Source organism: Salmo salar, chromosome ssa09, assembly GCF_905237065.1.
Source record: "Salmo salar chromosome ssa09, Ssal_v3.1, whole genome shotgun sequence".
NCBI lineage: Eukaryota > Metazoa > Chordata > Actinopteri > Salmoniformes > Salmonidae > Salmo > Salmo salar.
This window is the reverse complement of record NC_059450.1, coordinates 77333119-77353499: the sequence shown is the minus strand read 5'-3', so window position 1 is coordinate 77353499 and position 20381 is coordinate 77333119. Positions and strand designations below refer to the sequence as shown.

Sequence of the window (20381 nt, the reverse complement as noted above, 5' to 3'; positions counted from 1 at the left end):
ACAAATTATTCTTTCAGTGAAATACAGAACCGTTCCGTATTTTATCTAACGGGTAGCAACCCTAAGTCTAAATATTGCTGGTACATCGCACAACCTTCAATGTTATGTCATAATTGTGTATAATTCTGGCAAATTAGTTCACAGTTCGTAACGAGCCAGGCGGCCCAAACTGTTGCATTTACCCGGACTCTGCTTGCACTGAACGCAAGAGAAGTGACACAATTTCCCTAGCTAATATTGCCTGCTAACATGAATTTATTTTAACTAAATATGCAGGTTTAAAAATATATATATTTCTGTGTATTGATTTTAAGAAAGGCATTGATGTTTATGGTTAGGTACATTGGTGCAACGATTGTGCTTTTTTAGAGAATGCGCTTTTGTTAAATCATCACCTGTTTGGCGAAGTTGAAGTAGGCTGTGATTCAATGATAAATTAACAGGCACCGCATTGATTATATGCAACGCAGGACAAGCTAGTTAAACTAGTAATAACGTCAACCATGTGTAGTTAACTAGTGATTATGTGAAGATTGCTTTTTTTTTACAAGATAAGTTTAATGCTAGCTAGCAACTTACCTTGGCTCCTTGCAGCCACAAGGTCCTTTTGACGCTGCACTCGGGTAACAGTTGGTCAGCCTGCCACGCAGTTTCCTCGTGGAATGCAATGTAATCGGCCATAATCGGCGTCCAAAAAGGCCGATTACGATTGTTATGAACACTTGAAATCGGCCCTAATTAATCGACTTCTAATATCTGCCAATATTTTTATTAGTAGAGCTGGAATGAAGAAGAAAAATTTTTCTGTATGGATTGTTTACCTGTGCGTCAATCTAAGTAACATAATTAAAAAAATCCACATCAAAATCCGTCAGTTTGAGCTAGAGATATCAGTTTTTGCATGGGCTGCGTCTCAATCCACAATCTGAAAAACAATTCCCATGTTATCTTAGTAGAACACCCCCCCCCTGATAAGTGACAACCCATACATCAAATCAAATAGTAGCTACGAAGCGCTACCGAAGCGCAACCTGCAATGTTTTTTTTTTGTGTCTCTGAAAACATTTGAATGACAGAACTTGAGGACAACCCTTCACAAAGAGCAAATATAACACACCAGATTTCACGGGCTTCACGAAAGGGCTGTAACGTTAACGTTAACATAGAGTTGAACGTTCTTAGCACAGCTCTTGCTTTACATTTTGGACATAGCATCTATTGTTTGTCATGACACCCAACAACCTACCATGACACTTCACCTGACAGTAATTCTATGGCCAGTGTGTATTTTTGGCACTTTATTGAGCTGGCAAGCTTCTATCTACTCAACACTCACCGTAGAAGCATTAACCGTTAGTTCACAGTAGTTCACTCTTCTCTCTGACTGGTGTAGTTGCGTTGGGTGAAAAGTCTTGCTGTAGTGCGAAGGCACGATAGGCTTATAGCGCCCTCTTCAGGACAAATTATGAAATTTAAAAAGTTGTCAAATATTATGAAGAATGGCTTTTTTGTGTGTTGTTTTTCCCCCGCTCCTTTTCTGGTCCTTTTCAGTGGATTAAACACAGATACAAATACAGCCGTAAAAGGCTACTATCGGCCAGCCGATAAATCGGCTGTAAACAGACATGGACATCTATAAGGAGTGCAAAGTTGACATTCCTTCCTGGTTTATTTCTCCCTTGTCACCTTGGGCTTTCTGTTGAGGTCACATATTTCAGAGGTGGTGGTGTAGGCTACATGTCCCCCATAGTAGCTGAGCGGGAGCGAGAGAACAAGGGGACGAGGAGGATGACAGAAAAGACAGAACACAGAAATGAAAACAGGAGAGCTGAAAGGACGGTGCTGGTGTTCTTGATAGTAGGTTATGGCTGGATTAACAATGATGCGCCAGCCAACATTAGCATAATTATCTCTGTGTGTAGTTTCACACAACACATGGCTGAGCTAACACTGTTTTCATGTCTCAGTTGGCAGTTTCTGATGCCACTTTAGAACACTGACTCATTTCCTTTTAGGTCCACACAAGGCAATAATATCCACTCTGCATTTGATAGGTTGATTATTATACATAACCTCCTTTGAGTTAGCAACAATTCACACCACAGCTCATAGTTACGTACTTTAGATGATTCCTGCATTGATTCCTGGGCCTGTATCCACAATTCATCTCAGAGTAGGAGTGCTGTTCTAGGATCAGTTTAGGCTTTTATATCATAATAAATAAGATTATATTGACAGATCCTAGATTAGAACTCCTTCTATAGAGATTCAGTTCTGGTGAATGGCCACCAGCATGGATCCCCACAGACAGCGTGTAGTATTACTAAATGACAGAGGCCAGAGCCACTTCAATTAAGGTTTGGTTGTGTTTCAATGGTGTGGTTCAATGGTGTGGTTGTGGTTCAATGGTGTGGTTGTGGTTCAATGGTGCGCCTCTGGTTCAGTGGTGCGCCTCTGGTTCAGTGGTGCGGCTCTGGTTCAATGGTGCGCCTCTGGTTCAGTGGTGCGCCTCTGGTTCAGTGGTGCGGCTCTGGTTCAATGGTGCGCCTCTGGTTCAATGGTGCGGCTCTGGTTCAGTGGTGCGGCTCTGGTTCAGTGGTGCGGCTCTGGTTCAGTGGTGCGGCTCTGGTTCAATGGTGCGCCTCTGGTTCAGTGGTGCGGCTCTGGTTCAGTGGTGCGGCTCTGGTTCAGTGGTGCGGCTCTGGTTCAGTGGTGCGGCTCTGGTTCAGTGGTGCGGCTCTGGTTCAATGGTGCGCCTCTGGTTCAATGGTGCGCCTCTGGTTCAGTGGTGCGGCTCTGGTTCAGTGGTGCGGCTCTGGTTCAGTGGTGCGGCTCTGGTTCAATGGTGCGGCTCTGGTTCAATGGTGCGCCTCTGGTTCAGTGGTGCGGCTCTGGTTCAATGGTACTGCTCTGGTTCAATGGTGCAGCTCTGGTTCAATGGTGCGCCTCTGGTTCAGTGGTGCGGCTCTGGTTCAATGGTGCGGCTCTGGTTCAATGGTGCGGCTCTGGTTCAATGGTGCAGCTCTGGTTCAATGGTGCGCCTCTGGTTCAATGGTGCGCCTCTGGTTCAGTGGTGCGCCTCTGGTTCAATGGTGCAGCTCTGGTTCAGTGGTGCGCCTCTGGTTCAATGGTGCAGCTCTGGTTCAATGGTGCGCCTCTGGTTCAATGGTGCGCCTCTGGTTCAATGGTGCGGTTGTGGTATGTGATTAAATCTGCTACATGATGCATGACTGCAGTGACTGAGGGGGGAGCGGTCTCAATGCATGTCCATGTCACATCCCTTAACATACTTTAAATGTGCCTCCCGAGTGGTGCAGCGGTCTAAGACACTGCATCGCAGTGCTAGAGGCGTCACTACAGATCTGGGTTCGATCTCGGGCTGTGTCGCAGCCGGCCGCAACCGGGAGACCAATGAGGCGCCACACAATTGGCCCAGCGTCGTCTGGGTTAGGGGAGGGTTTGTCCGGCTTGGATGTCCTTGTCCCAACACGCTCTTACGACTCCTTGTGACGGCCAGGCGCATGCACACTGACTTCTGTCCCCAGCTGTACAGTGTTTCCTACGACACATTGGTGCTGCTGGCTTCTGGGTTAAGCGGGCTTGGCGGTCGTGTTTCAGAGGATGCATGGCTCTCGACCTTCGCCTCTCCTGAGTCCGTACGGGAGTTGCAGTGATGGGATATGACTGTAACTACCAATTGGATATCACGAAATTGAGGCGAAAAAGGGGGAAAAGTACCAAAACAACATACTGTACGTGCATGCATATTGGTGTGTGTACATGGGTGCGTGCATGTGTGTGTGTACGGGGGTGCGTGTATACATGCACTCATGCGTGAGTATTTGCGTGTGTGCCTGACCGTTCTCCCTGTGACCTTAAACCTTCAGAGCCTAAGGATGTATTTATTGATTGATATCCAGGCGGTCTGCTATGGAGACAAGGGAGGGGAGAAACAGGTCAAAAACACAAAGCCTGCCTGGAAATAAAGAGCTTTGCTCAAATTGATTAGCCTGGCCTCTTATTAGAAAGAGAGAGAGACAGAGACAGAGAGATAGAGAAAAAAATCCAATTTTGATAAACTCCCATGTCTATTGGGTGAAATACCATAGTGTGCAGCAAGATTTTTGACCTGTTGCCACAAGAAAAGGGCAACCAGTGAAGAACAAACACCATTGTAAATACAACCTATATTTATGTTTATTTATGTAACGTCTGCTTCCAACTCACACTCTCAAACACGTAGATCCCCTGAACGGCCCACTTTCCAGCCCACAAAACACATCTCTCTCTCTGAACGCAGATCACTTTCCAGATCCCAATCACCTGAATTCTGATCACCTGTTCACACACCTGTATGTCATTATCACACACTATTTAGTTCAGTTCTTTGCACCCCATCACTGTGAGGTATTGTTTGTTTTTACACGGTCTAGTCGGAGCGATGTTCATTTCCGTATGAGTCCTCCTGTGTATCATAGTTTTTGACCTTCCTCACTAACGATGCCTTTTTGCCTATTCCCTGCCTGTACCTTTGCCTATTAGATTTCCTGTCGTCAACCTCTTGCCTGATCTTCCGGACTACGTTATTAGCCTTTTCCCTGCCTGTACTGTGACCGTTTTGGACCCCTTGTGTGTGACCTTCTGCCTGTCCCTGGACCCAGCTACCTGCCTCCTCCTGTGTATGACCTTCTGCCTGCCCCTGGACCCATCTACCTGCCTCCTCCTGTGTATGACCTTCTGCCTGCCCCTGGACCCATCTACCTGCCTCCTACTGTGTATGACCTTCTGCCTGCCCCTGGACCCAGCTACCTGCCTCCTCCTGTGTATGACCTTCTGCCTGCCCCTGGACCCAGCTACCTGCCTCCTCCTGTGTATGACCTTCTGCCTGCCCCTGGACCCATCTACCTGCCTCCTACTGTGTATGACCTTCTGCCTGCCCCTGGACCCAGCTACCTGCCTCCTCCTGTGTATGACCTTCTGCCTGTCCCTGGATCCAGCTACCTGCCTCCTCCTGTGTATGACCTTCTGCCTGCCCCTGGACCCAGCTACCTGCCTCCTCCTGTGTATGACCTTCTGCCTACCCCTGGACCCAGCTACCTGCCTCCTCCTGTGTATGACCTTCTGCCTGTCCCTGGACCCAGCTACCTGCCTCCTCCTGTGTATGACCTTCTGCCTGTCCCTGGATCCAGCTACCTGCCTCCTCCTGTGTATGACCTTCTGCCTGCCCCTGGACCCAGCTACCTGCCTCCTCCTGTGTATGACCTTCTGCCTACCCCTGGACCCAGCTACCTGCCTCCTCCTGTGTATGACCATCTGCCTGTCCCTGGACCCAGCTACCTGCCTCCTCCTGTGTATGACCTTCTGCCTGTCCCTGGATCCAGCTACCTGCCTCCTCCTGTGTATGACCTTCTGCCTACCCCTGGACCCAGCTACCTGCCTCCTCCTGTGTATGACCTTCTGCCTGTCCCTGGACCCAGCTACCTGCCTCCTCCTGTGTATGACCTTCTGCCTGTCCCTGGATCCAGCTACCTGCCTCCTCCTGTGTATGACCTTCTGCCTGCCCCTGGACCCAGCTACCTGCCTCCTCCTGTGTATGATCTTCTGCCTGTCCCTGGACCCAGCTACCTGCCTCCTCCTGTGGTCCTTTGCTAATAAACACCTGCTGTGCCCTGCTCTTGAAACCAGCTCTCTGTCTCCCCTAGTGTTCATTACAATTTAACTATTTTCACATCATTACAACACTATATATACATACTATGACATTTGAAATGTCTTTATTCTTTTGGAACTTTGATAAGTGTAATGTTTTCTGTACATGTTTTATTGTTTATTTCACTTTTGTTTCACTTACTTTGGAAATGTAAACATACATTTCCCATGCCAATAAAGCCCTTAAATTGAATTGAGAGAGAGAGATATGCTCAGCAGGCTCTGCTCACACTTACTGGTCTGAGGCCAAACCACACAACTAACAACATTGGACACTTTATGGAACACTTTCACTATCTCATCCTGGAATATCCAAGGCCTAAGGTCATCTGCCTTTATCCTAAAGAGCAGGAACCTGGACTTCACCAAAGAAATTGGAAATACAGACATTGCCATCCTACAAGAAACATGGTATAGAAGAGATGGACCCACTGGTTGCCCTCTAGGTTACAGAGAGCTGGTTGTCCCATCCACCAAACTACGAGGTGTGAAACAGGGAAGAGATTCTGGGGGTATGCAAAGCAGACCTAACTCACTCTATTAAATTAATCAAAACAGGAACATTAGAAATGAGAAAAATGTCCTGTCTGCTACCTATATCCCCCCCACTAGAATCCCCGTACTTTAATGAAGACAGCTTCTCCATCCTGGAGGGGGAAAGCAATAATTTCCAGGCCCAGGGACATGTACTAGTCTGTGGCGACCTAAATACCAGAACTGGACAAAAACCTGACACCCTCAGCACACAGGGGGACAAACACCTAGCTGGAGGTGACAGCATTCCCTCCCCCATATGACCCCCTAGGCACAACTACGACAACATAACCAACAAAAACGGGTCACAACTCCTGCAGCTCTGTCAGACGCTGGGTATGTACATAGTCAATGGTAGGCTGGGAGGGGACTCCTATGGTAGGTACATCTATAGCTCATCTCTTGGCAGTAGTACTGTAGACTACTTTGTCACTGACCTCAACCCAGACTCTCTCAGAGCGTTCAGTCAGCCCACTGACACCCCTATCAGATCACAGCAAAATCACAGTCTACTTGAACAGATCAATACTCAATCATGAGGCATCAAAGCCAAAGGAACTGCCTGTACTGAAATGCTATAGATGGAAGGAATGTAGTGTGGAAACCTACCAAAAAACTTTTAGGCAACAACAAATTCAATCCCTTTTACACAACTTCCTGGACAAAACATTCCACTGTAATAGTGAAGAGTATATTTTAGCTTCTCTATGAAATCTAAAAATGTCAAACAGAAAACCGAAGAAAATTAACAACAATGACAAATGGTTTGATGAAGAATGCAAAAACCTAACCACTTTTGGGAAAATTGGAAAACAATAAACAAACAATAACGCGAAGAGTTATCTATCCGGAGATGTATGGGTAAACCACTTCTCCAATCTTTTTGACCCTATAACAAAGAACAAACAGCAAAAAAATATACATGATCAAATACAAATCTTAGAATCAACTATTAAAGGGTACCAGAACTCACTGGATTCTCCAATTACATTGAATGAACTACAGGACAACATATAAACCCTCCAACCCAACAAGGCCTGTGGTGTTGATAGTATCTTCAATGAAATGATAAAATAAACAGACCACAAATTCCAATTGGCTTTAACTCTTTAATAACATCATCCTTGGCTCTTGAATCTTCCCCAATATTTGGAAGCAAGGACTGATCACCCCAAACCACAAAAGTGGAGACAAATATTACCCCAGTAACTACCGTGGGATATGAGTCAATAGCAACCTTGGGAAAATCCTCCTTCCCGTGCCAATAAAGTCCTTAAATTGAACATGGAAGGAGAGAGGAGTGCTTAAAGGCTCCATCACCCACACACACAGTCAACGCTGGAGTCAGACCTGGAGAAAGGATGGATGGATCGGGGGGGCCATGTAGAGGGCATTCTCCCCATCCTCTCTTTCTCCTCTTTACTCCTTCCACATCTTCTGAGATATCAAACCAGCTAGCCTGCCACCACAGCTCTCGCTCTGTCTCTCGCTCTCTCTCTCGCTCAGCCAGAGAATATTATAATTGAGATGGCTTGAGTATCCAGTCCTTTGATCATTACAGTGGCACACACAACTGTGTTGGCCTACATCTGCAATATATATAACTTTTATCAATTTATTACCCCCTAATCTTTGATCCAACAAACATAATGTAGAGTTGCTAACGTGGCACTGAAGGTTGGTTTCCATCAAAGAGAACACAGCTTTCCTGTCATAAATTTACAACTCACTCACTAGACAAGGCACTGATAGGCTAGTTTGTGGCTTTTCAATGTCCTGGAAATGTAATGTGTGTTCGAAAAGGTATATTTTTCACAGGGACGAAATTACCCTTGTTCTGCTTGTCTCAACGAGACCACTCATCTCATTGTCCACAGAAAGCGTTGCTGGAAGTGATTTCTGATGATTGGTTGTAACCAGGCTGACCCCGGACTAGTTTAATGAAATGAGTGAAATTGGATTGGATTAGTTAGAGGCGGGTGCAACGTGAAACAGAGCTGGAGTATTTAGTGTTAGTCACATTTAATCAAAGATGCTTAGCTAGGGCTCTGTGGCACAGAATATTCAGCTTGTGGTTAGGCTCTGCTAGGGGCCACCTGCAAACCGCATTGTCAAAGTCAGGTACAACCTGTAAACCAGTGTCCCCCTCTGGCACGCCAAAGACAACTATCAGAAACCAGGAATGTAACAAATGTAAAACATTCTTAACTTTTAAACTGCCACGTTTTTATCGTTTAAACAACAAGAGAAAATCATAAAATCACGTGAATTCACAATTCAGATATGGTCCTGTGTGTGACCGCTAGGGGTCAGTGCTGTTCAATCTACCGCAGTCCTGGCTAGCTACCAGAGGTTGTCACTAATTACCACAGACACAGTCATGAAACCCACCTATTTCTACAATTTATCTTATTAAAATGAGATTTTCAACCTAACCTTAACCATACTGCTAGTCTTATGCCCTAACCCTAACCTTAAATTAAGACCAAAAAGCAACAAATCTGGATTTTTTACGATATGACCAATTTTGACTTTGTGTTTGTGGTAACTAGTGGAAACCCTACCAGACGGTGCTCACCTTACTGTCGCTTCCTTGCTCTCTGCCATTTTTTCAACTATTAACGATGATGACATTCCGGGGCGCTTTATATCCGTGGTAAATAATTAGAGCACGGTTGCATTAGGTGTTTGTTCAATTTAAATGTTTCCCTTTAAGATGATGATTGGGACCTGTTAGTGGTAGTTAGTAATTTTAATTATATATATATATATATATATATATATATATATATTAGTTGAAGTCAGAAGTTTACATACATCTTAGCCAAATACATTTAAACTGAGTTTTTCACAATTCCTGACATTTAATCCTAGTTAAAATTCCCTGTTTTAGGTCAGTTGGATCACCACTTTATTTTAAGAATGTGAAATGTCAGAATAATAGTAGAAAGAATGATTTACTTCAGCATTTATTTCTTTCATCACCATTCCCAGTGGGTCAGAAGTTTACATACACTGAATTCGTATTTGGTAGCATTGCTTTTAAATTGTTTAACTTGGGTGAATCGTTTCGGGTAGCCCTTCCACAAACTTCCCACAATAATTTGGGTGAATTTTGGCCCTTTCCTCCTGACAGAGCTGGTGTAACTGAATCAGGTTTGTAGGCCTCCTTTCTCATACATGCCTTTTCAGTTCTGCCCACACATTTTCTACAGGTTTGAGGTCAGGGCTTTGTGATGGCCACTCCAATACCTTGACTTTGTTGTCCTTAAGCCATTTTGCCTCAACTTTGGAAGTATGCTTGGGGTCATTGTCCATTTGGAAGACCCATTTGCGACCAAGCTTTAACTTCCTGGCTGATGTCTTGAGATGTTGCTTCAATATATCCACATAATTTTCTTTCCTCATGGTGCCATCTATTTTGTTAAGTGCACCAGTCCCTCCTGCAGCAAAGCACCCCCACAACATGATGCTGCCACCCCCGTGCTTCCCGGTTGGGATGGTGTTCTTTGGCTTGCAAGCCTCCCCCTTTTTCCTCCAAACATGACGATGGTCATTATGTTCAAACAGTTCTATTTTTGTTTAATCAGACCAGAGGACATTTCTCCAAAAAGTACGATCTTTGTCCCCATGGGCAGTTGCAAACCGTTGTCTGGCTTTTTTATGGCGGTGTTAGAGCAGTGGCTTCTTCCTTGCTGAGCGGCCTTTCAGGTTTTGTCAATATAGGACTTGTTTTACAGTAGATATAGATACTTTTGTACCTGTTTCCTCCAGCATCTTTCCAAGGTCCTTTGCTGTTGTTCTGGGTTTGATTGCACTTTTCGCACTAAAGTACGTTCATCTCTAGGAGACAGAACGAGTCTCCTTCCTGAGCAGTATGACAACTGCGTGGTCCCATGGTGTTTATACTCGCGTATTATTGTTTGTACAGATGAACGTGGTACCTTCAGGCATTTTGAAATTGCTCCCAAAGATGAACCAGACTTGTGGAGGTCTACAATCTTTTTTCTGAGGTCTTGGCTGATTTCTTTTGAGTTTCCCATGATTCCCACGAGCAAAGAGGCACTGAGTTTGAAGGTGGCCTTGAAATACATCCACAGGTACACCTCCAATTGACTCAAATTATGTCAATTAGCCTATCAGAGACTTCAAAAGCCATGACATCATTTTCTGACATTTTCCAAGCTGTTTAAAGGCACAGTCAATTTAGTGTATGTAAACTTCTTACCCACTGGAATTGTGATACAGTGAATTATAAGTGAAATTATCTGTCTGTAAACAATTGTTGGAAAAATGTATTGTGTCATGCGCAAAGTAGATGTCCTAACGGACTTGCCAAAACTATAGTTTGTTAACAAGACATTTGTGGAGTGGTTGAAAAACTAGTTTTAATGACTCCAACCTAAGTGTATGTAAACTTCTGACTTCAACTGTATTTATATAAAAATATATATTTAAAAAAATCTAAACTTCAACGATACCAGTTTTGTTTAAACATCACCCCAATCAGAAAAGTACACACACACACACACACACACACACACTCACTACTCTTCTCCTCCAAGTCCTCTCCAGCTCCACTCTCTGCTGGCATAGCCTATTTCCTGTTCTGTCCCTCTATTCATGAAATGTGCTTTCCATCTCTCTCCCCAGGGGACTAGAGTCACATCCCTTCACTCTGGCTTATTCCCCAAACCACTACCAGAGGACTGCCAGCACTGCTGCTCTGTAGTAGAATATCCCAGTTTAACTACCAGAGGACCCCCAGCACTGCTGCTCTGTAGTAGAATATCCCAGTTTAATTACCAGAGGACCCCCAGCACTGCTGCTCTGTAGTAGAATATCCCAGTTTTACTACCAGAGGACCCCCAGCACTGCTGCTTTGTAGTAGAATATCCCAGTTTAACTACCAGAGGACCCCCAGCACTGCTGCTCTGTAGTAGAATATCAGAGTTTTACTACCAGAGGACCCCCAGCACTGCTGCTCTGTAGTAGAATATCAGAGTTTTACTACCAGAGGACCCCCAGCACTGCTGCTCTGTAGTAGAATATCCCAGGTTTACTACCAGAGGACCCCCAGCACTGCTGCTCTGTAGTAGAATATCCCAGTTTTACTACCAGAGGACCCCCAGCACTGATGCTCTGTAGTAGAATATCCCAGTTTTACTACCAGAGGACCCCAAGCACTGCTGCTCTGTAGTAGAATATTCCAGTTTTACTACCAGAGGACCCCCAGCACTGCTGCTCTGTAGTAGAATATCCCAGTTTTACTACCAGAGGACCCCAGCACTGCTGCTCTGTAGTAGAATATCCCAGTTTTACTACCAGAGGACCCCCAGCACTGCTGCTCTGTAGTAGAATATCCCAGTTTTACTACCAGAGGACCCCCAGCACTGCTGCTCTGTAGTAGAATATCCCAGTTTTACTACCAGAGGACCCCCAGCACTGATGCTCTGTAGTAGAATATCCCAGTTTTACTACCAGAGGACCCCCAGCACTGCTGCTCTGTAGTAGAATATCCCAGTTTTACTACCAGAGGACCCCCAGCACTGCTGCTCTGTAGTAGAATATCCCAGTTTAACTACCAGAGGACCCCCAGCACTGCTGCTCTGTAGTAGAATATCCCAGTTTAACTACCAGAGGACCCCCAGCACTGCTGCTCTGTAGTAGAATATCCCCGTTTTACTACCAGAGGACCCCCAGCACTGCTGCTCTGTAGTAGAATATCCCAGGTTTACTACCAGAGGACCCCCAGCACTGCTGCTCTGTAGTAGAATATCCCCGTTTTACTACCAGAGGACCCCCAGCACTGATGCTCTGTAGTAGAATATCCCAGTTTTACTACCAGAGGACCCCCAGCACTGCTGCTCTGTAGTAGAATATCCCAGTTTTACTACCAGAGGACCCCCAGCACTGCTGCTCTGTAGTAGAATATCCCAGTTTTACTACCAGAGGACCCCCAGCACTGCTGCTCTGTAGTAGAATATCCCAGTTTTACTACCAGAGGACCCCCAGCACTGCTGCTCTGTAGTAGAATATCCCAGTTTAACTACCAGAGGACCCCCAGCACTGCTGCTCTGTAGTAGAATATCCCAGTTTAACTACCAGAGGACACCCAGCACTGCTGCTCTGTAGTAGAATCTCCCAGGTTTACTACCAGAGGACCCCCAGCACTGCTGCTCTGTAGTAGAATATCCCAGTTTAATTACCAGAGGACCCCCAGCACTGCTGCTCTGTAGTAGAATATCCCAGTTTTACTACCAGAGGACCCCCAGCACTGCTGCTTTGTAGTAGAATATCCCAGTTTAACTACCAGAGGACCCCCAGCACTGCTGCTCTGTAGTAGAATATCAGAGTTTTACTACCAGAGGACCCCCAGCACTGCTGCTCTGTAGTAGAATATCCCAGGTGTACTACCAGAGGACCCCAGCACTGCTGCTCTGTAGTAGAATATCCCAGTTTTACTACCAGAGGACCCCCAGCACTGCTGCTCTGTAGTAGAATATCCCAGTTTTACTACCAGAGGACCCCCAGCACTGCTGCTCTGTAGTAGAATATCCCAGTTTTACTACCAGAGGACCCCCAGCACTGATGCTCTGTAGTAGAATATCCCAGTTTTACTACCAGAGGACCCCCAGCACTGCTGCTCTGTAGTAGAATATTCCAGTTTTACTACCAGAGGACCCCCAGCACTGCTGCTCTGTAGTAGAATATCCCAGTTTTACTACCAGAGGACCCCCAGCACTGCTGCTCTGTAGTAGAATATCCCAGTTTTACTACCAGAGGACCCCCAGCACTGCTGCTCTGTAGTAGAATATCCCAGTTTAACTACCAGAGGACCCCCAGCACTGCTGCTCTGTAGTAGAATATCCCAGTTTAACTACCAGAGGACCCCCAGCACTGCTGCTCTGTAGTAGAATATCCCCGTTTTACTACCAGAGGACCCCCAGCACTGCTGCTCTGTAGTAGAATATCCCAGGTTTACTACCAGAGGACCCCCAGCACTGCTGCTCTGTAGTAGAATATCCCAGTTTTACTACCAGAGGACCCCCAGCACTGATGCTCTGTAGTAGAATATCCCAGTTTTACTACCAGAGGACCCCCAGCACTGCTGCTCTGTAGTAGAATATCCCAGTTTTACTACCAGAGGACCCCCAGCACTGCTGCTCTGTAGTAGAATATCCCAGTTTTACTACCAGAGGACCCCCAGCACTGCTGCTCTGTAGTAGAATATCCCAGTTTTACTACCAGAGGACCCCCAGCACTGCTGCTCTGTAGTAGAATATCCCAGTTTAACTACCAGAGGACCCCCAGCACTGCTGCTCTGTAGTAGAATATCCCAGTTTTACTACCAGAGGACCCCCAGCACTGCTGCTCTGTAGTAGAATATCCCAGTTTAACTACCAGAGGACCCCCAGCACTGCTGCTTTGTAGTAGAATATCCCAGTTTTACTACCAGAGGACCCCCAGCACTGCTGCTCTGTAGTAGAATATCCCAGTTTTACTATTACTACCAGAGGACCCCCAGCACTGCTGCTTTGTAGTAGAATATCCCAGTTTAACTACCAGAGGACACCCAGCACTGCTGCTCTGTAGTAGAATCTCCCAGGTTTACTAGGGCTCTTTAGCAGATGGTCTCAGTCTCATGACTCTGGTCTGTCTGTGTGGTCCATGTTTCATCACTCTGTCCATTAGTTGTAATGAGCGTGTGCTGAGGGAGACTGTTTCTTTCATAGGGCTCTGCGTCATTGACAACCATCCTCTACTGTAGTAGTCTATCCACTTCCATTGATATGAGCATGCTGACGAGCATGGTTTAAGTAGAGGCTGCTGGCCCATTACCCTTCCATTTAAGCATTACAGCTATTTGATATCAATGGAATTTATGTAATGTATATTTACATATATTCGATAAGATATCAATGATATCTTCAATGTACTGTATTTCTTTAAAAGGACTTTGATCAAACAAGAGTCTAACCTGACCCTCCCTCCCTCCCTCCCTCTCCTCCTCCCTCCCTCCCTCCCTCCCTCCCTCCCTCCCTCCCTCCCTCCCTCCCTCCCTCCCTCCCTCGGTCTCTCTCTCTCTCCAGTATGGGGAGGAGGAGGTCTGTTCGAACCGCCTGGACGCTGACTTCCCTGACATTGACCTCTCTCAGCTGGACGCCAGCGACTTTGACTCAGTCAACTGCCTCAGCGAGCTCCACTGGTGCAACGACAATGCTGACATCTCCCCTGCCTCCATCCAGTACAGCACAGGAGACCCCGAGCTCTTTGAGGTGAGACGCTCGGCCCGCGTGCTCAGGATTCCAATAGCCTGGGCCTGTATCAATCATTTTTTCAGAGTAGGAGTGCTGATCTAAGATCACTTTTGCCTTTTAGATCATAATGAATAAGATTAGATGGACAGATCCTAGATCATCACTCCTACTCTGAGATGCTTTGTAGATACGGGCCCAGATCTGTTTGTTCTGTCTTGGAAACTGATCTGGGACCAGGCTAGGATTCCACCAGGACCACCTACCCTATGTAATAGAACTCCAACATAGGGACTACAACTCTTAGAAAAAAGGTGCTATCTAGAACCTAAAACGGTTCTTCAGCTGTCTCCATATGAGAACCCTTTGAGGAACCCTTTTTGGTTGCAGATAGAACACTTTTGGGTCCCACGTAGAAGAACCCTTTCCACAGAGGATTCTATATGGAACACAAAAAAGGATTTCCCTCCTGACTCCAGGAATCCTCCAACTGGGATTTCAGGAAAACCAGGGAATTTATTGAAAGTCCCAGGCATTTTGCAACCCTACATAGGACTAGACTACACACATTATTGGTAAACTGAAGAGGCTCCAGTCTTAGTCTATGATAAAGTTGTAGACTCCCATCTTAGAATTTTTATCGATCAGACTAATGCACAGATGTCATATAATGTGTTCATAAACATCACCCACCATTGAGTGAGCTGGGCCCCACCACCCAATGCTGTTGTCTAATTTACCATCCACTTGATAATAATCCCTTGTTCAGATTGATTTTAGAGGGATAGAGTAGCGATTGGATTGGGACGATCGCCTCCGGGCCTTGTTTTGGATGCCAGTGTGGAAGCCATTGATCTCCCAGCTTAGTTCATTTAACCTTCAGATGGGGGTGGGGGGGGGAATGAAACCTTGTTTACTTCCCATAGGCTATCTCCACTCTGTTATCATCCCACCACCAGACTCTATGCTCTTAGTAACATGGCAGCTGCTAAAACGAACAACACTGTGCATGGATGGATGGTGCTCTCAGACCAGAGTAGCCATTTCAGAATTCAAATGCAGAGTGCTCTGTGTTGTAACTGACTGTGTTGTAACTGACTGTGTTGTAAGTGGGTAGTAGTGTGTTCACTGATGCCCCCTCTCTCTCTCCTGCCCCCTCCAGATAGAAGAGGAGAATGCGGCGCTGCTGGCTGCTCTCACAGACAGCCTGGACGGCATGGTGGAGGACGAGGAGGGGGGGCTGTCTGTTTTTCCCTCGCTGAGGGAGGGGTCCGAGGAGGACCTACCCTTCCCTTCAGGCTCCCTGAGCCCAGAGACAGAAGATCCGTCTCTAGTAAGAACCCTTCCTCACTGTTTAAGGTGGATTTGGATGGGCCTCTGCTCTGACTACCCCACAGCATGGGTATGATAGTCAACAAAGGTCTGAATTTTTCTCATTTTGGGCTTTTCCATTCTTTTTAGCAACCACTACTTCTAATAAGAATGCTTTTTACTGGCAGGCACAGGCAGGCAACCTGGACCACAAACTGTTCTCTAAAAGAAACTGTGGCTCTCACCTCTTTTTGACCCCCCTCCCCCTGCAGTGCATTCAGAAAGTATTCAGACACCTTGACTTTTTCCACATTTTGTTACGTTACAGCCTTATTATAAAATGGATTAAATCATTTTTCCCCCTCATCAATCAACACACAAAAAAATTGTAAAATAACATTTACATAAGTATTCAGACCCTTAGTCAGTACTTTGTCTTATTGGATATTATGTGTACCCCATAATGACACATTTAATTTAATCAATTTGCAAATAATAAGCCTGTAACGTAACAAAATGTTGAAAATGTACTTTCCGGATGCACTGTATCTCCCCTAACTCTCATTCAATCTTCCTTTTTTTCCTTTCCCCATTGTTCTATTTCTCTCTCACTCCTTTGCCATCTTAAAGGGGTGATATACTACTGTCATACCCATGTCTGACTCCTGGGACCCAGCCCAGCATCCTATAGTGCCAGCAGTTACACTGTGGCGCTAACCCTGTGACCCCCTATCCTCTTTTCACACTGTCCTTTGGGATGCCTCTACCCTCTCTCCCCTGCACCCCTCTCAGGAAAAACATGTTTTTATTTTCAACTGTTGTCCCTATCTACTCATGCTTGCTGTGGATTGCAACAGAAAACTGGTATATTTTACAGAGAATACATGAATAGGATTTCATTACATTGGGAAACATTTGGCCAGTTGATATTCTGTGTGCTCGGATGAGCATGTAGGTAGCTCTGGTACAACAGTGAACTAGGAAGTCTGGTGTAATATATGCCCTCTTATTCCTCCTGTAATATGTCCTTACCCCTCTTGTAATATCTCCTTAACCCTCCTGTAATATGTCCTTAACCCTCCTGTAATATGTCCTTAACCCTCCTGTAATATGTCCTTAACCCTCCTGTAATATGTCCTTAACCCTCCTGTAATATGCCCTTATTCATCCTGTAATATGTCCTTAACCCTCCTGTAATATGTCCTTAACCCTCCTGTAATATGTCCTTAACCCTCCTGTAATATGTCCTTAACCCTCCTGTAATATGTCCTTAACCCTCCTGTAATATGTCCTTATTCCTCCTGTAATATGTCCTTATTCCTCTTGTCCACAATGAAGCCAAAATACTTCCTTCATTGTCCTTAAGTTTGGAAACTTTGGAGTGGGTAAAGAGACAGAAATCCCAAATGATCAAGGCAAGGGTTACAAAGGTCCTATTGGGTTACAGCGCTGAGGGAAATTAGTTATCTACATACCTACATGGTCTCTACCTCGAGTCACTCTGCCTCTCAGAGATAATTACAATTACAGGAGAACATTCAGACTCTATATATACCCACTGATGGGACATTTTTAACAAATTGATGGAAATTACCCTCATGATGTCCTTAGATAGCTTAAGAATCTTAATGGGAGTTGGTATCAGTTGGTACTGATAGCAGCAATACAACAAAATGAATCAAAACTGGTATTCTGTTTATGTTGTTGTGCATGCTAGTCATTCAGAGGTAAACGTTGTTGTGCATGCTAGTCATTCCGAGGTAAACGTTGTTGTGCATGCTAGTCATTCAGAAGTAAACATTTTGTTGTTGTGCATGCTAGTCATTCAGAGGTAAACATTTGTGGTGTTTTTACTGACAAATATACAGACCCATAGATAATGTAGGCTAGAGTAGTGGATTGATGGCCAATAAGATGTCATTATATTCAACATCTGTTTTTAGGCAAAAAAGGCCCATTTTATATTTTGAAATGTGGATTAACATGGTGACACGTAACAGTCCACCTCCCTCCCTTCCTGCCTGCCTGTCAGTCCCTCTCCATCCCAGTGACAGACCAGAGGATTTATTGATGTGACCCTGGGGGTAACCTCATTGCACAGCGCATATAAGCCTGGAATATCAACCACTCAAAATTGGCCTTAGTAGGAGTGACCATAGGATTCTATGGGAGTGACCTTACTGAGTAAAGTATTTGTCATCATTTAATTTTAGCGAATCGCATGACTGTGAGGTGTGGCTCTGTGCTTGTGGTGTGAGAATGTGTTGTGGGAGATGATTGGTTGGTTGAGTTTCTCCCAGCTCTCTGCATTGGCTAACATTGGTCCGCTAGACTCTGCGCATTTGGGCGGAAGTGTCTGGGAACGAGATTACCCTGGGGGTGTCATGACTGGTTTGTGAGTGGAGGAGCAGGACTCCCTCTACTGGCAGGATCTGTAACTGCACCTGACGTGTGTGTGTGTGTGTGTGTGTGTGTGTGTGTGTGTGTGTGTGTGTGTGTGTGTGTGTGTGTGTGTGTGTGTGTGTGTGTGTGTGTGTGTGTGTGTGTGTGTGCGTGCGTGCGTGTGTGGCAAAGTGTGCGTGTGTGTGTGAGGCAAAGTGTGCGTGTGTGTGTGAGGCAAAGTGTGTGTGTGTGTGTGCGAGAGGTTGTCAGCAGCAGAGAACAAGGGCTACATTGAGCCAGGCAGTGCAGGAATTGGTCCAGAGTAGAGTAGTCTTTCATGGCATGGGTGGGCCTGGCGCACCAACAGTGTACATAGAGATGGAAACCTTCAGCGCCCCTTCACTTTCCTCAATGAAACACTGAGAGGCACCATTGAAGCCCATGCCGGGTTGGCACATGTCAATTAGCACTGTTCTTCTCATCAATTTCATCATCTATTTCAACATGACATATAAGACCAGTCAGTATTAACTAGCAGCCAAACATACTGGGACCAGCCACATCATTCCCTCACATCTACAGTCAGCACTCTGGTGACATCCACAGTGTGTTCCAAAACCAACGCAGCTTAGGGGATTGTTGTTGTAAGCAGATTTATATCATCTGATGATTTCACATGCGATGCCGCTGCCTCAATGTGTAATGAATGAAATGCGAGGGAATAAAATGTCCATTTGAACTGCAGTGCAGCATTAACTCCTGGTTGAAAAGTGACTAGGAGAGCTATAGAATCACATTTCTGTTTGATCTTATATTCACACAGCTTCCTCCTGTCAGCTTCGGTTTGAACGCTGGACGGAGGAGCAGAAAGGGAAGGAGGGATTTTGCGGTGGAATGGACCCTGTCAGGAGTGATGATAATGTATGTTCTGCTGATGGATGGATTGATTGGCAGACGTGTAAATGACAGTTGTCCCAACCTATGTCCCCCTCCCTACAGCTGAAAAGGCTCCTGCTGTCCCCCCCTAACGTGCCCACGGGCCTGGAGTCACACAAAGAGGGCAGCAGTAGCAGTGTGCATCGCCATAGCAGCCGGAGCCTGCATATGAAACCTGTCAGACCTTTGGTTAAGGTGAGTGAGTTGGAGGTCTGTGTTCTAGAATAGAGCTCTGTTTTGTAGAAAAGAGCTCTGTCTAGAATAGAGCTTTAGCAGCTCAGAATGGGTACATGAGACACTGAAAGGAAAAATCCACCCAGAACCACTCATTCCTATAAATGTTACATAACACTAATATGTGAGAACAATATTTTTTTGTGAACAAATGCTTCATTTTGTCGTTGTAATAAGGTTGGTAGCAACATGTGAAAATTGTTGTGGAAATCTATTGTAGCTCAAGTCGACTACAAAATCCACAATGCAACGCTCTCTCTGTGGGCAAACGTAGCTACACACAATAATACCAAAGTCAATATCTGCATGTGAAGTAGCTAGTTAGCTGTAAAATCACCTAAACAAACTGCTCTACAATCTCACCATGTTGAACCTTCAGATTCGATGTGCCTCAGAGTGGAGTCTGACATTCGCAACCGCACCATGCAATGCATCCTGGACTGAAGAGGCAGACAAATAGGAGAAATGTGTTAGATCCTCTGTTAAATTACACATTTCTCCAGGTAGGAGTATCACAAAAATATGATCAATGGCTCATTCGAGAGAAGACAACCTCTCGCATTATGACATCGGCATATGTATTGAAATCTGACATGTATGATAAATGTTTTCACAATATAAAATTCCTACTCCTATTAACTTCCTGTGTACTGAGAGTTTACTACTTTATCGCAATGGTACGTCATACCAGCTGAATTTCTGCCTGCTTGAACGGCAATTGCTCAGATACACATGAAAACATGAAATGACCCCGGGAATCGAACGTTGCTTGGAGATGCACAAAAACAATACAACATTAAAAATGGGTGAATCTTTACTTTAAAGAGAGAGAGAGAGAGAGAGAGAGAGCAGATGCATAGGCCACACGACAGGAAAGGCTTTCTATATTATGACCCTTAGTTCTATACTATGACCCTCAGTTCTATATTATGACCCTTAGTTCTATACTATGACCCTCAGTTCTATATTATGACCCTTAGTGCTATATTATGACCCTTAGTGCTATACTATGACCCG

At 45.3% G+C, this 20381-nt stretch overlaps 1 protein-coding gene across 1 annotated transcript in view; it reads left to right on the top strand.

Annotated features, from left to right (window-relative positions):
* LOC106611923 (peroxisome proliferator-activated receptor gamma coactivator 1-beta-like) overlaps nucleotides 1-20381 on the top strand; it is a 99535-nt gene that overhangs the window by 62905 nt on the left and 16249 nt on the right. Inside the window, exons 2-4 of the mRNA XM_014212586.2 lie at nucleotides 14337-14522; nucleotides 15664-15834; nucleotides 19194-19325. Of these exons, the coding sequence (XP_014068061.1) occupies nucleotides 14337-14522; nucleotides 15664-15834; nucleotides 19194-19325 (489 nt within the window). The remainder of the gene's footprint in view (nucleotides 1-14336; nucleotides 14523-15663; nucleotides 15835-19193; nucleotides 19326-20381) is intronic.